Here is a 16541-nt window from a genome sequence, read left to right as displayed (position 1 = left end):
AAGCTGCCAATACAACAGTCTATTTGCTTAATAGATGTTTTGCAAAGGCAATGAAGGAGAAAACTCCATTTGAGGCTTTCAGTGGAAGAAAACCAAAGTCAAGCCTGTCAAGGTTTTTGAATGTGTTTGCTATAGTCACTTTCCTGGTAAACTGAGACATAAACTGGATGAATGCTCAATGAAGAAAATCTTTGTGAGATATGGAAAGGATGAGAATGGATATAAAGTGTTTGTTCCTGACATTAAGAAGATTATACTTTCCAGAAGTGTCCTATTTAATGAAAATGCTATATGGAGTTGGAATACTAAAAGTGAGAAGTTAATGTCATTTCCAGTAAATCGGAAAAGACTTTTGAAAATGTTGAAGGCAGTATAAATGTAGGATCAACACAGTTGAAAAGGAGCATTCCAAAAAAGACTATTTTTTAGGATTCAGTGACTGAATTTAGAGAAATCAGCTTTGCAAGTACCAATTTAGTGAAACTAAGATCACTGAGTGATATAATATGCATGGTGTAATCTCAATATCATTGGGACCGAAAATATAAAAATGTTGTCACTAATGAAGCTTAGAAGAAAGCCATGGATTTAGAAATTGAAATGATTGAGAAAAATGAAACATAGGAGTTGGTTAATAGACCAACATAAGTCTATTGTTGGTGTCAAATGGGTATTCAAGACAACGTTGAAACTAGATGACACACACCAACAAGAGTCAAGGTGTGCTGATCGACACCTAGAAGGTGATATACCTATAAAGTTTAAATGGTGTAAAAATGTGAATAAATTAAAACCAAAGCTTAGAATAAATTTAAACTAATATTGAGAGTGTGCGCAACTACAAGAAGAAAATGCCAATCATGGATAGGAAGGATATTATTACAAAATACAAGAAACGAACTTCTCCATTTACTCGAGTGGAACCACCAACAATCCCTCACTTGCCATAGGAAGTCTAGCTAACTAAGTCCTTTTTTTTGGGGGGTGGGGAACAGAAAGTACAAGTGGGCAAAAACAAAAGTATGAGAAAACCTTTGTTTTCATAATATACTAACCCTTCACTATAAAACAAGTATAGTTTCCAAGAGTCATACTACTTATAAGTATGAAAACAATTACTCTATATGACAGTATTTCAAAAAAGTACGATAACTCACAATATCTCAACAATAACATATAATATCAGATGCTCGTCGACATATGTTGACACATAAGTTCAAGCAGAGATATTTTTGACATGAAACAGGACTGGGTGTAATTAAGATTTATGCTCTACTATTATAATCATGTGAAGACTAGCACTATGCGCATCATATGTGAGTCCTAGTTGCCTATTGCAACCTAAGACAAGATAGACACCTACAATGGATCCAAGATGAGTGTATCAATACGATGTGAACACACACCTAAAGACTGGTACTATCACAGGACAAGTACAACACTGGTGTAGGCATACATGATAAGCAGATAAAATATGTATGAACATGCCTTGATAGTTTCAAAATTCTCAACAATATAATAACACTTGTACAAATAAAATAAAGCATGGCATGTGTGTATAATATTTTAACCAAAGCATTTATGGAAAATATAAGAATATATAATATGCTTGAAAACAAAAGTCCATTTACTAATACATACTTGGATTGTAGCGTCCTTACCTTGCTTGACCTCAAAACTCCTTGGGATAAGTTTCCCCTGATGCCGTGAGAATATACCGTTAGATGTAACATAATAGAATATTCTTAATCTTCTTAGGTTTTTTTGGTCACCACGCCATCATCCGTTGCCGCCGCCGTCGTCATCGTCTGTCGCCGTTTGGTTCCTCAGAAATTGGGAAAGAAGGTTGGGAAACTTTTGAGAGTCCAACAAATGAATGGAGATAGACTGAAAATGGCTCTAAAGTCTCAACCCTTTTTTCGACGCCTTGAAACCGTGTGGTTTCGAGTTGTGTTTGTTTCAAATTGGACCCAGATACATCGGGGAGTTGTGTGGTGGCTTCTAACCTTTCTAGAACGATGTAACTTGGACGGAAAATATTGGGAAATTTTCATTCGAGTTGGAGCCTCTAAGTTTAATTGTTTTTGAAATGAAGCATATGTTCAGGTTCGTGGTGACAAGAGGAGTATGATGGTGATGGTTTAGGCGTGGATCTGTTTGATAACTCCAATGACTCTTAGAAGATGAAGATCGAAGAATTCAAGAAGCTTGAGAAAGAAAAGTTAGAGAGAGAATGAAGATAAGGAGCGGAAAAGAGATGACCAACTGAATTGAATGAATAGCAAACGTTTTTACAGTAGCTTTTATAACACCACATTCCTAACTAATTTGCCTATGTGGCAATCCTCTACACCTCTCCTTATTACATTCTAACTAATTAATATTCAACACATGTACTTTAGTTATTACCCCCTTTCAATCGTAGCTAGGAACACCAAGGCAGAGATTGATGCAGTGCTTAACAAACACAGAACTGTGAAGTCCTTTAGTAAGAATGTCTGCAACTTGATTATCTGTGGAGATATAATGAACCACGATATCTTTCTTTTGCACCCGTTCACGAACGAAATGATAATCAATATCAAGGTGTTTAATTCTGGAATGGAAGACAGGATTTGTGCTAAGGGACAATGCTGAGATATTATCACAGTGCAAATCAGGAGGAACATGTAAGAACTGATTGAGATCTTTCATTAAGGGCCGTATCCAACACACATCAGCTGCACAATTAGCTAGAGCTTTATACTCAGCTTCTGTTGAGCTTCGAGACACAAATGATTGCTTATTGGATTGCAACAAAATAGGATTAGAACTAAGAAAGACTACATATCTAGTGACTGACCTCCTGGTGTTGATATCAGAAGCCCAATCAGCATCTGAATATGCGGAAATGTGAATATCAGCACCTGAATGATATGTAATTCCACACTTTAGAGTCCCTTGAAGATATCTTAGTATCCGTTTTACTAAGAACATGTGTGCATCAGTTGGATTTGTCATATATTGACACACAACATTGACAGAGTGAGCAATATTAGGCCTAGTGAAGGTCAGATATTGAAGTGCTCCAACAATACTCCTGTAGACAATTGGATCAGACAAAGGTTGGCCCTCAGATATGAGTAAATGAGTATGAGGCTTTGAAGGTGTTGGTGCAAGCCTACAATTATCCATTCCTGCTTTTTTTTTTTATAAGCTCTTGTGCATATTTGGTCTAACTAATATACATATCTCCATTGCTTTTATACTCAATGTGCAGCCCTAAGAAGTATGTGAGCCTTCCTATGTCCTTTAAATCAAATATCTCACTGAGAACAGTAATCACAACTTGGACTTTGGTGATATTCGAACATGTAAGTATTATATCATCTACATACAGGAGTAGAATGATAATATCCTCGCCATCTGTCTTAATAAAGAGGCTTGTGTCAGATTGAGAAACTGTGAACCCCAGAGATGGTAACACACCTGTGAACTTAGCATTCTAGGCTCTTGGAGCCTGTAAAGCCATACAATGATTTAACAAGTTTGCAAACATGGTTTGGTGCTCTGGAATCGACAAAACCCTTTGGTTGCTTCATGTATATATTCTTCCTGCAACTCACCATGTAGGAATGCATTCTTGATGTCAAGTTGTCGAAGTTCCCATTTGTAACTTGTAGCAAGTGCAAGGATTAACCGCACTGTAATGTGTCGTACCACTGGACTAAACATCTCGGAGTAATCCAGACCATGTTCTTGTGTATAACCTTGAGCCACCAAACATGTCTTGTATCTAGATATACTACCATCAGGATTCTTCTTTAATTTGTATACCCATTTGCTCCCAATAATAGTTCTGTTATGAGGAGGAGGTACAAGAACCCAAGTCCCTTGCCCTTTAAGAGCATCAAACTCATCTTGCATAGCTTGTTGCCAATTTGAATTTGTAGTTGCTACTTTAAAATTCTTTGGTTCTTCATAATCAACACTTTCAGCCAGAAGAGAGAATCCATCATAGCATAGAGAACCATCATCAATTTCCAAAGACTGCAATTCAGGTAAGCTAGCATAAAAAGCAGCATAATCTCTCCTCTCAATTGCTCCAGTTTGAAGTCTCCTTGTCATAGAGTATGTTCTAGAATTATTAGCAGGAATAGAACTAGAGGATTGATTCCAATCACTCACAGAGATAGGAAGTAATACCAAAAGGTGTGCTGGATCTAAAACAGGTGACAAAGGTTGATTGAGATCTTGTATAGGAGTAGACTAATGTGAGCTTAATGACTCAGATTCCTGCCTTTGTGGTGTAGACTGTGAAGTAGGATCAGACATAAACTGAACTTACTCTATAGATATACTGTCATGTTTACTTGAAGCTCTTAATTGAACTATAATTGGAGTGGAATTGACCGAGAGTGGTACAAATCTACTACTCGACAGCACTGAGGGTTTACACTTTGCAGGAAACAGAGACTCATCATGTACAACATGTCTAGATAAAATCAATTTCTGCGTCTGCAAGTTGTAGCAAATAGCCCCTTTATAACCCAAAGCATATCCTAAGAATATACACATTGAGGTTCTAGCTTGAAATTTACTGTCATTATAATGTCACAAGTATGGAAACACAGCCGAGCCATATATTTTCAAATCCTTCAAGGATGGATGCTTATCGTATAAACAGAAATAAGGTGAATTCATTTGTAATGACTTAGAGGCCATTCTATTTATTAAATACACAGCATGTGCACAAGACAGATACCAAAACTCCTGTGATAACCCAGCAACATTCATCAAAGTTTGTAGTTGCCTGTGTCTTCTTTCAACCAAGCCATTTTGTTGTGGAGTGTATGAACATGAAATTCTATGAACCATTCATTTTCATTGCATAAATTCTTTGAATGAATTACTGACAAACTCACCACCCCGGTCTGATTGTAAACACTTTATTTGTGCTCCAAATTGAACCGCAATATACTTGTAAAATTTGACAAATATCGAAAACACTTCTGATTTATTATTTCGTGGAAAAATCCACATGCATCTTGTACAATCATCAACAAATACAACATAGAATCTATACCCTTCTATAGACTTAACTGAAGAGGGTCCCCAAACATCTGAATGGATTCTATCAAAAAGTAAGATACATCTAGAAGACTCATTATCAAAAGGTTTTCCAGTAATCTTCCTATGAATACAATCTGTGCACATGGTATGCTTATTATCCATAAAGACTGGAATATGAGACTTAGCTAACATAACTGCCATGACTTCATTTGTATGATGCCCTAGCCGTTGGTGCCAGAGAGAAGACTTTATCAACTGTCCAATAAAAGCACTCGGAACTGTCCATGATGACACATGAATTTGAAACAACTCTTGAGGTCTACTCCTTCCTTTGTACAAGATCTCCTTTGTCACCTTGTCTTGCACAAAGAAATTTATGTCATCATAGATAAACCAGCATTTGTTATCTTTACACAGTTGCTTTACAGACATTAGATTCACAGCAAGAGATGGAACATGTAGCACATTTTTCATTATAATAGAATAAGAAGGTGTTTTAATAATTGCAGAACCAGTATTCTGAATTGGCAAACTGTGACCATTGCCAATTTTAATTTTCTCGGAACCTTCAAAAGGAGAAACTTGGTGTAACCTAACAAGGTCAGATGTCATGGGGTGTGATGCTCCTGTGTCCACAATCCAATTTGCAGCATTGGAATATGATGGTGAACCTTGAACATTCATCCCTTGCATTGCAGGTTGTACTTGATATGAAAGATCAGGTGCATGTATGTTCTGTTGAGCATTCATCCCTTGCATGACAGGTGGATGCAACTAATATGAATAATGAGCAGCAAAATTCTGAGGCTGTTGAACAAAACCCTATGATGGAGGGATCACTTAAGATTGACCAGGAAATGTAGGTGCAAGAGAAGCAGCAGGCTCAGAGGGTTGGTAGGAGTAATTTCCCCTATGATAGCATTCCAGTGCATTATGTCCCCTTTTACCACAAATCTGACATTCAGTATTAAAATGTGGTGAAGTACTCTGAGCAGTTCTATAAAAACAGTTTGGAGTAATGTGCCTTCTTCTCTGACAGATTTGACATTCTGGATGTAAAGTAGTTATGGACTCAATGTTTCCATTCCAACCATTATTGTTCCTATAATTAGACTCTTTACCTTTGAATCCTGATCGATAAGTACTATTTCCTCTTGACTGTCATCCATTGTAAAACCTTTGTTGATTTCCATTAAACTGTGCTGAAGATTGATGTTGCCGTGAGTTGTCTTGTGGATGCTACTCCAAGTTACCAACATAACCACCACCTGAGCCATAAGAACTTTGATTAGGAAAATAAGCAGGTTGCACCATTTGAGACTATGGAAAGAATGGCATTTGTTGTGGTAGTGGAGTAGCAGTAATAACACCTCCTGTACTAGATGGTTCATTTGCAGAAGAATTGGAACTGGATGCACCATTATTATACAGAGAAGAACTTGAACCACCACTATTTCCTTGCATATACAAAGCAGCCATATTTTGAGTCAATGAATTCATCACCACATCATTTTCTCTTTCAGCTCCAATTAATAATGCCCTAAATTCCTTCATAGTGACATTAGAGTCTCTCGCAAGTATAACAGTCCTAATAGTTGCATATTCTTTGGGTAACCCAGCAAGAGCGGCAATCATCACATCATTATCTGATACATATTCCCCAGCAGCCATCAATTGATCCCTGATTGACTTGATCCTTAACAGATATTTATACATTGAATCCCCACTTTTCTGAACTGTATGTAATTCCGTTTTCAAGTGATTAACACCTGTCCTAGACACAGATGCAAACCTTTCCTCAAGATTTGTCCAAGCTTCAGCAGCAGTCTTACACCCTATAACATATTCTATAGCATCATCAATCAACGTTGCTATCAACAAACTTAATAGTGACAAATCTGTGGTCTCCCAATCTTGAAAGGCAGCAGTCAGTTCTTTGGTAACCCCAATTTCTGCACTAACCACAAATTTCGATGGACAAGGAGCTGAACCATCAAAATGATCGAATAGTTTGTACCCTTTTAACACAGACTTGAATTGAAAGGACCATTTGGTGTAATTGTGCTTACCAAGTCGAATAGTCAACATGCCCAACAATCACTCAATTTTCACAGAGGGAGCCATACCTAATATAGTTCAAGAATCAACCTTTTAACAACTCTTCGAATAATTCTCAGAAAAACAAAACAATTTTCTTGAAACAAACTTCTGACTAACTCAAATTTCTTGAATCAATGGCATTGGCCTTTAGATTCCTTCTTAGCACAAAGTAATGGTATTGGCCTTCTCAACTACCCAGTGCTCAACAACTATCTAATAATGGCTTTGGCCTTCAGAACTTTATCTTCGCAAATCAAACAAAATTACTGAACACAATCTACTCAAAGATACCAGAATTGCCCAAAAGCATTTCAAGAAAAAAGACAATATATTGAAGCACTGTAAACACAGAACCTGAAATTTCTGCAGATTCCACCTTCATTGCATATAGAAAACCCCAAATCGCCAAGAAAAATACTCCAAATCACCAGACAAATCTGCAAACCATCATGCTTCCATCAATGATTCTGACGAGCACAGACCCACGCACGATCGCTGGCTCTTGATACCATGATAACTCCAAGAACTCTTAGAAGATGAAGATCGAAGAATTCAAGAAGCTTGAGAAAGAAAAGTTAGAGAGAGAAAGAAGATAAGCAGCGGAAAAGAGATGACCAACTGAATTGAATGAATAACAAACGTTTTTACAGTAGCTTTTATAACACCACATTCCTAACTAATTTGCCTATGTGGCAATCCTCTACACCTCTCCTTATTACATTCTAACCAATCAATATTCAACACCTATACTTTAGTTATTACCGTTTAGTTCGAGTGAAATTGTTTTAGGCTATATAGGGAAGAAAGAGACAGAGTGAGAGAATGAGAAAGAAGAGAGAAAGAGGGTAAGGTCACTCTGATTGGACGACAGAAAGAGACAATGAGTGGAATTGGTGGAGAAGTGTGGCTTTCCTAAAGAGTGGGGGCATGATTTAAGGGAAATTTGTCCACAATTGGATAAATTCCAAAAGCCAAAAAATCATATTTCCTCCCTATCCAAAACAGTGTCCACTGACATTTTTTTTTATCACAAAATACACGTGTGAGTTTCACACAATCTCAAAATTTACCAGTTGTTATCGAACTTTAAACGAGCGTATTCTCTTTGTTACAAGTCTGGTTTGGGTTTAGGATGCGTCCTCACGTTTTCATATTGTCGATTAGTATTAAATATGATAAAAGAAAGACGAATTAAGTGCCAAGCTCAAACGTCTACATAAGATCCCATTTATCCAAAAAGGGCATTTTTGTTATTTTACAAACTCTGAAAAGAAATTACAAGGAAAATTAGGGATGGGTTGTCATACTAGATGACATTGTATAGAAGCATAAAGTAAGGTTGGTTGCCAAGGGTTAATCTCAAAAGCCATAAATGGATTACAATAAGACTTTTGTTCATATTGCTACATTGGACACTATAAGGACACTCATTGCACTTGCAGCTTAGCAAAGCTAAAAAATGTTTCAACTTGATGTTAAATCAGTTTTCTTGAATATAATGTTGAATGAAGACGTTTTATGTGGATCAACATGAGGGATTCATTGTCTCATGTTCTGAAGATAGTGTATAATCTTAGAAAAACTTTATATGGTTTAAAAAAGCTTGTAGAGCTTAGTATTAAGAGAACAACTATTACTTGCTTGAATATGGTTCATAAAGAAGTTAGTGAAGCTATTTTGTACATCAAAACTAAAGAAGGAGGAGAATCACTAATTGTCTCAATCTATGTTGATGATATTGTTCACACTAGAAGCAGCATGAGGCTAATCATGAATTTAAGGATGACATGATGAGAAAGTATGAGATGACAGACATTGGACTGCTATACCACTTTCTAGGAATGTGAATTGTTCAAATTGAGCATAGGCTCTTCATAAACCAAAAGAAATATGCACTGGCTCCTCTTGAAAAGTTTGGTTTGAAGGACTGCAAGCCAGTGAGCATTCCTTTAGCAATGATTGAGAAGCTTAAGAAGAATGATGGAAGTTAGCTTGCAAATGAAGCAATGTATAGGAAATTGTTGAGAGTTTGTTATATCTCATTGCAACAAGGCTTGACATAATGCTTGCAACAAGCCTATTATCAAGATTCATGCACAATCCAACCAAGAAGCACCTTGAAACTGCAAAGAAAGTACTCAAGTACATCCAATGAACTATTGACTTTGGGATTGAATATGTTAAAGGGAAATCAACAATGCTTGTGGGTTATTATGATAATGATTGGAGAGGTGATGCAACTGACATGAAAAGTACATCAGGCTATGTCTTTACATTTGGCAGTGGCATTTTTGCTCAGGTAGTTTTGAAGCAACATAGTGTTGCATTGTCAACTACTAACGTTGAGTATGTTAGTGCCTCTGAGACTACAACTCAAGTAGTTTGGCTAAGGTTTGTGCTTGAGGACTTTAGAGAATTGCAAACTGATGTAACTCCCCTGTACTGTGACAACCAATCAGCTATACCAATGACAAAGAACCTTGTCCTTCATCTAAGATCAAAGCATATTCACAGAATGTACCATTACATCAGGAATGCTTTGTAAAATATCATAATCAATCTTGTTTTCTGCAAATCTGAAGAACAATTGGCAGACATCTTTACAAAAGTTTTGGCAAAAAACAGATTCTATATTCTCAGGAGTATGCTTAGAGTCAAATTTGCAACAACCTTAGAAGGGAGCGTTGATGAATAAGCTTGTTGCAGAGATCATTTTCTTAGAGTTCAAGTTTTATGGAAATTTTTCATTTGATTTAGTTTTTACATTAAGTGAACCATATGCAGCTCACATGAAGTAGTTTTCGCTGATGACTCGTGGGGCTCGTATGGAGTCACAATGGTCACATTTTGTCATTTTTAAATTAATGAGTCGATATTAATTTATATTTTTACTCTATTCTTGGTATTAATTTATTGGCTATTATGTGCAAATACTTTGGGTTATATTTCAATTATAGGACATGTGAGTCTACTTTGAGCAAAAAGTGACCAAATGAATGAATTTTGGAGTAATTCCAATTGGAGCGGGTTTGTGAGTCCTTTAAGTTGTTCGTGTCAAAGTTCCATATTTTTATGCCAAATTGTTGGATTATGGTGAATTAATTAAGGCCCAAAGTGCAGTGATGGTAGATTGACTTATTAAGCTCAATTGCAACTTTTGGGGCATGAAGATGGCGTTTTCTGGAGTTAGGCTCTTCTTGAACTTGAAGAGGATGTCCTAACCTTCAAATAAAAATAAATAAATAAAAAAAGGATCTTTGGGGCTGGATTTGATGCTGTGATGGGCCAGAAACGTGAAGGATTTCTAGGTGGGCAAATTCTACATGTTTGATTCGTAATGTATTATTTAGTTTCCGAGTTCTATTCTAAGATCATGTTAGGAATGATTTAATTGTAGTAGAATAAATAGGCTTAACTGTGCCTTGGGGTTTTTTGGGTTGTACGCCGCATTGAGAAAGAACTCGGCATAGATAGATTTGCAGACTTTAATGCAAGGTGTTTCCATCTTTTTCTTCTTAATGATATATTGCTTTTTAATCATTAATATGTGTAATTGATATTTTTTTTTAGGGCGAGGTCAGGAATTAGCATGAATATGTAGTTTATATCAATTTGCTTATGGATTAATGCATATTTGCTTTGAATTATTAATTAATGTGTTTAAACCATCTACATGTCTTGATCATTAGCCACTATTAGGATATTTAGACAAGTAATTGGATGCAATTCTGTTAGACTATCACCTTAGAAAATTGATTAGAGCTTCTCGTGATTGATAACTGTAATTTCACTTAAAGCAAATATCACGCTCTTAGGGGTTGCATGGGTTTTCAAAATATTTTCACAAAGTTTAATGAGTTGTGCATGTTCATATTTGCTTGAATATCATAAGAAGAATATGCATTAGAAAAACCTAACCTTGAAAGCATGTATATGGTAATTTCATAAGTAATTGGTAGGAACTACATAAGATTGTTAATGACGAGTGCTAAACACTAGTTCCTTTTTCAATTAATTTTTCTTAAAAAGTGTGTTTTTCTTCTTTGCTGCCACGTTTTGTAAAAATCTAATTTCAATTATTTTAGTTTTCTTGTTCTGTCTTTCGATTTCAACTTTTCAAGTATTTTCTAAAACTTGTTTTAAATAATTAACTAAGAATTTGTTTTAAATACTAATAATTTACATTAATTTTTACGGAAAATGATCTTGTTGGAGTCATTTATATTATGGTAACATTATTCTCTTATAAGCATTTTTTGATGTTTTTAACCCTTTTATGCAAGTGGTAAAAATCCTATTATAAAACACACACTTATGTAATAGAATTCAAGGAGCAGCGAACTCCTTCTTCTTCGAATTCTGTCAGCAATACCAGTGCATTTCTTCGATTTCTTGCAAAACAATTTCAGGGCCACAAACATTAACATTTCTTTCTTTGATGCTCCATGTACAGGCACACAACACGAATAAATAAAATCTCAAAAAGGATAATGATGACTAAATTTTTTAAACCAAATGATGTGGTTGTAGATGATTGGATGATTAATTAAGTATCGATTAACGTGCCTATTTTTTTATTTGTAATATATTATTTGGTTTAAAAAATTTGATCACCTTAGTATTATCCTCCAAAAAAATAATGCAGAAATTAAAATCTTGAAGTTGACCAAAGTTTACTGCAAACCCTACGGAATAATGCAGTCACACCAACGTAGACGAATGCAACCGAAAATGACGTGGCTTTATTAGTAACTTGGATGATGACCAGGAGGAGCATAAGAAGGTCTGATGTCAGCTGCACCACCACCACCACCATATCCATGTTGCTCTACGGGAACTTCGACTGGAGTTGGCTCAGCACCATATCGTCCTCCTCTAACTACCGCAACTTGGACATGTTCTTCTTCTTCCTCAACACAAGGAACAGGTGCGGGAATCATCACTTTCTTCTTTTTCTTCTTAGCAAAACAAAAGAGACCGACCAAGAGGAATGCAAGGAAGAATGCACCACCCAGGGAAACGCACACCGCGATAACGGTGGTGTGGTTTTTCCCCGGAGGCGGTGCAACGATTTCGAATGAGGGTGGTACCGCATTAGGAGGAGGAGGGCTGCCGTAATAAGTCGGTGGACCGTAATAACCAGGAGGGAATGCAGGTGGTGTCGCGCCCTTTGGTGGTTTTGGTGGGTATGCGGGTTTTGGTGGCGCCGTGTTTGGTGGGTGACTGCCTTTTGGTGGTGATGATTTGGGAGGGTATGGCTTTGGGGTTTGCACTACAGGAGGTTGACTACCAGTCTTTGGCGGTGATGCTTTTGGCGGGTATGCTTTTGGTGGGTATGGCTTCGGAGGGTGTACTGGAGGTTGGCTAGGCTTTGGTGGCGATGCTTTTGGTGGGTACGGCTTTGGTGGTGAAGCTTTTGGTGGGTATGGCTCCGAAGGGTGTACTGGCGGAGGAGGAGGTGGTGGTCGTGGAGGGCATGGTAGAGTAGGTGAAGGTGGTGGTGGAGAGTAGTAAGGGTAACCCATATCCTTGTTATGGGGAGTTTGAACAAGTTCCCTATCACTCTATCTCCCTCAGCAAATGCTAGACAGAGAGATGGATATAATGGATGGACATGCAGGCCATATTTGTACTAGTAATGGGAGTAACTAGGAAGGAAGCTCTTGCAAGTTTCCAAGTCTACCCAAAAAAAAAAATTTCATTTTTGCAAGTGACATAATAATTGAAATTATTCTTTAAAGTTTATACAATTAGTTGTCCTTAATTATGTAAAAATAAAATATAGAGTAGTGGCCTTTGAATACGAAGGCTTCTACAACACTAGGATGTTTTTCCAAGCGTATGCATTATTGGGTGGGTCTCTATCTAAATTCTAAAAGCTCAACTAAATTTTGTAATAAACAAAACAATCGCGTGATGAAATTAGCAAAAAATTATCCACTTTGCAAGCTCATCAGAGCCGATAATCACTTTGTTCTATGCATTCTAGTGCTGTACTGCTCTTTTATAAAAATACATTTGTGCTTTTTTAGATCATAGATTAAGATATCGTTTGGAAGTACTTTTAAATGATTCAAAATGTTTTTGGTGAAAATATTTTTAAAACCAATCATTAGTAAAATGCAAGTGAATCCTCGAAAAGCACATAAAGTTTTTGCTGCAAGAAGCATCAGTTCTCTGCTTCATGCAGGAAACACTTTAAGTGCTTTTAAAACCCAAAAACATTTTCACTAAAAGTACTTTTAAGAATTTTAAGAGTACTTTCAAATGAGCCCTAAGCAAATTGCAAACAAAATAGTCCAACTGTTAAATATATAGCAACAAGGTAGCAAGTAGCAACCTTTCCGGCCTTCCATTTAAAAATAATTCTTTCAACAAAAGTTGTCATTTTTTATATCGCATCATAAACTTCGCATATCTAAGGACGCCAGCAAAGTATTTCATATTCTTCCTTCCCCATATACATGCTACCATTTTCCAATTATGTCCGTAATATTGTGGCCGATTTTCTAAAGGGTATAAAGAGGATGCGGCAAGAGAGAGAGAGTGGAGAGGGGTTGTAGAACGCTTAAAGATTGTGTGGTTTTCCTTAAGGAGGGAGGGAGGGAGAGGAGAAATTGTCTAATAGAAAAGAATCAGTAAGAATAATGAGTAAGCTAAAATCCAATTTAACCGTGATTTACCCAATCATATATATATATATATATATATATATATATATATTAAATAATATTTACAACATGTAATTTACTTTTATTAAAGTTTATATTGGAATCACTATAGCTTTATCTTTTGTCAGTACATCCCTAGTTTAATTCTCTCGTAAGAAGAAAAGTATTTTTATTTCTATAGCTCAAATCTGAACCGCTCCAAATATATCATCCTGTATAGTAAGTGAACAATCCAAAATGGAGGATCATCGAACACAATATTGCCCTTGTCTATATATAGAGTTTTGCCAATCCATTATTAGTTGAAAATTAGAGGATCAAACAGACGAATAAACAAACTATGATACTATGAATATTATTAACGGAAATTAAATGAACAAGAATGTTAAAATGACTACAAATTGAAAGCTACATTTTAGCTGACTTACTTTTCAAACTATATTACAAGTCATATTTACAAAGAATTAAACCTAAAAAACATATAGTATCAAATACCAAATAGACCCTCATACAAAATCAAATCTCTAATTAATTTTCTAAATAAACCAATAAATTCCAACATTATCCATCGCGATCTTAAAAAAATGTACTTAAACCATAATAATTAACATGGAAAGCTTGCTTTTGTGATCAAAATATTGAAAAAGCTGTTGGGCTACTCTCCATATATCTAATTAGTTTTATTTTATGCTATCATAACAGATTGTCCTATGTGTCAAGTCTATCACACGTGCTCTACGTCGTGTTGTCTATGTGTTAGGCTTCAAAATTTGCCACACATAAGAGGGTGTGGTTGATAGTGGATCTCATATCGGAAAAATGAGAAGTCTTACTTGTGTATATAAGTAGTTGAGTTACTCCACATATTACCAATTAATTTTATAAAGGAGCTTCAACTTTCTTCACATGTCACGTACTTAGTTTAACAATTCTTTTTATTTTATTTTATAGGTTATTAACACATTATTATCGTTATCTTTGTTTAATTTGATGTATAGCTCTTTCTCTTAAGAATTATATACATGAGATATTATGTTCATTACTCAAGGTGGCTATCTGAAGTAACCTTCTTCTCAACCTGAAATCTCGAATTCTGAGTATATGTAGTTGTCATTAAGCATCACATGAAAGAGACATATACTTAACCACTATTGTATTACAGCAATGAGGTTTTGGACATTATATTTGTATCGGAATAATCATAGGATATCCAGTAATCCACTTGTTCTGTATTAGTACTTTTCCTTCTGAGGTTCCGGTGCATGAATCAAATGATGGCTTTGCAAAGGATTCATATCCCTCAACATCCACATGGCATCAAACTGTGTTATAACTTTTTAACAAATTATAAGAAGAATATAAGAACAATTAAAAAAAAAAAATCACCTACTATTTTTTTATTGTTTAAAAAAATACTCTTGCTAAAATTGGAATGGCGTGTAATAAGAAGCAATGGTCGAGCTAGTATGAGGTCATTGTTTGTAAAAGTAGCTCCACCCCATTGGGGTAGGCCGGCTCAAAGCACACAAAATAGGCCAGCCTCCCATTTTTTTGCTCCAGCCCAGCCTAATGGGCTAGCACCCAGCCCAAGCCAGTCTCCAAGACAGCCTAGAATGTGCTGACCCAAGGGACGGCCTATGTGACATCAGGCTTGCGTCAGCATGATGTCACAGGCCATTAATATATATATATATATATATTTTTTTTTTTTTTGCGTTAGGCATGTGGGAAACATGCACGAATGGGCACACGTCCCCAACAAAAAAAGGCGGTGGGGCCCACCATTGTAGCTCACCAATTTCTACCTGTGAGTGGCCACGTGGCTCGTTATGGACCGTTAGATTTCCAACGGTTAAAAAAAATTGAAATTGGAACCCAACGGCTAGTTGACGTGGCACGTTCTGGACCATCCGATCCCAAGCTCAACGGTCTACGCTTTTTGTCCAAAAAACAAAAAACAAAAACCAAACGGTCAGAATTATGACTGTTGGCTGTTGGATTTGAATCTTTTTCAAATCCAACGGTCTAGATTAATTAAATTAATAAAAATTGTTTAAAAATGCAAAAAAAATAAAAAAAAAATTATGTTTTTCTATAATACCTAACCATCATCTTCCACCTTACAACACATTTTAGTATTTTCAACACTTTCAACCAAAGCTTTCGTATACTTTTTGTGTGGAAAAAATGGCTACGTGGACGGTCATTGAAGACGTCACGTTGTATCAATGTTGGGTTCAAATTACTCATGACCCGCTTACAGGTAATAAGATGGAGTTGCGAGAAATGTGGAGTAGAATTAGGGAAGTGTTATGCAATAGGCTTGGAGATCGCACAAGAAGTAGTCAAGGTCTTCAAGGTCGTTGGACAAAACTCAACATATCCTTTAGCGGATCAAGTGATATATTTTTATTTATTTATATGTATTCCACCTGCATCAATATTTTAATTTATTTATTTGTGTTACACCTGCATTTATAATATTGTCTTATCCCACATTTTTTTAGACACTACAAGCACAAGCATTCTACAATGCGAAGAACAAGAAGAAATCCTTCACCAAATGAGAATGTTGGGATGTTGTCAAAGATTGTCCAAGATACAAACATGTGCCAACCAGTCCAGAATTTTTCATGCACGACATCCCTCTACACAGTTCGCCATAAGTAGACACACACTGCAAAAAAAGTAGTCATTACTGACGAAGATTTTCCAAGG

The 16541-nt window shown here is 36.1% G+C and overlaps 1 protein-coding gene across 1 annotated transcript; it reads right to left on the bottom strand.

The window, feature by feature from the left end:
* Positions 1 to 11897: 11897 nt before the first annotated feature.
* LOC125476078 (pollen-specific leucine-rich repeat extensin-like protein 3) lies at positions 11898 to 12677 on the bottom strand. Its single transcript, XM_048581813.1, has one exon. It carries the CDS (start codon positions 12675 to 12677, stop codon positions 11898 to 11900), a length of 780 nt encoding a protein of 259 aa, XP_048437770.1.
* Positions 12678 to 16541: the final 3864 nt, after the last annotated feature.

Source organism: the organism of the source record quoted next, unplaced genomic scaffold (genome assembly GCF_019419815.1).
Source record: "Pyrus x bretschneideri cultivar Hongxiangsu unplaced genomic scaffold, Pyrus_bretschneideri_v1 Contig17, whole genome shotgun sequence".
NCBI lineage: Eukaryota > Viridiplantae > Streptophyta > Magnoliopsida > Rosales > Rosaceae > Pyrus > Pyrus x bretschneideri.
This window is presented reverse-complemented; position numbering and strand designations above follow the sequence as displayed.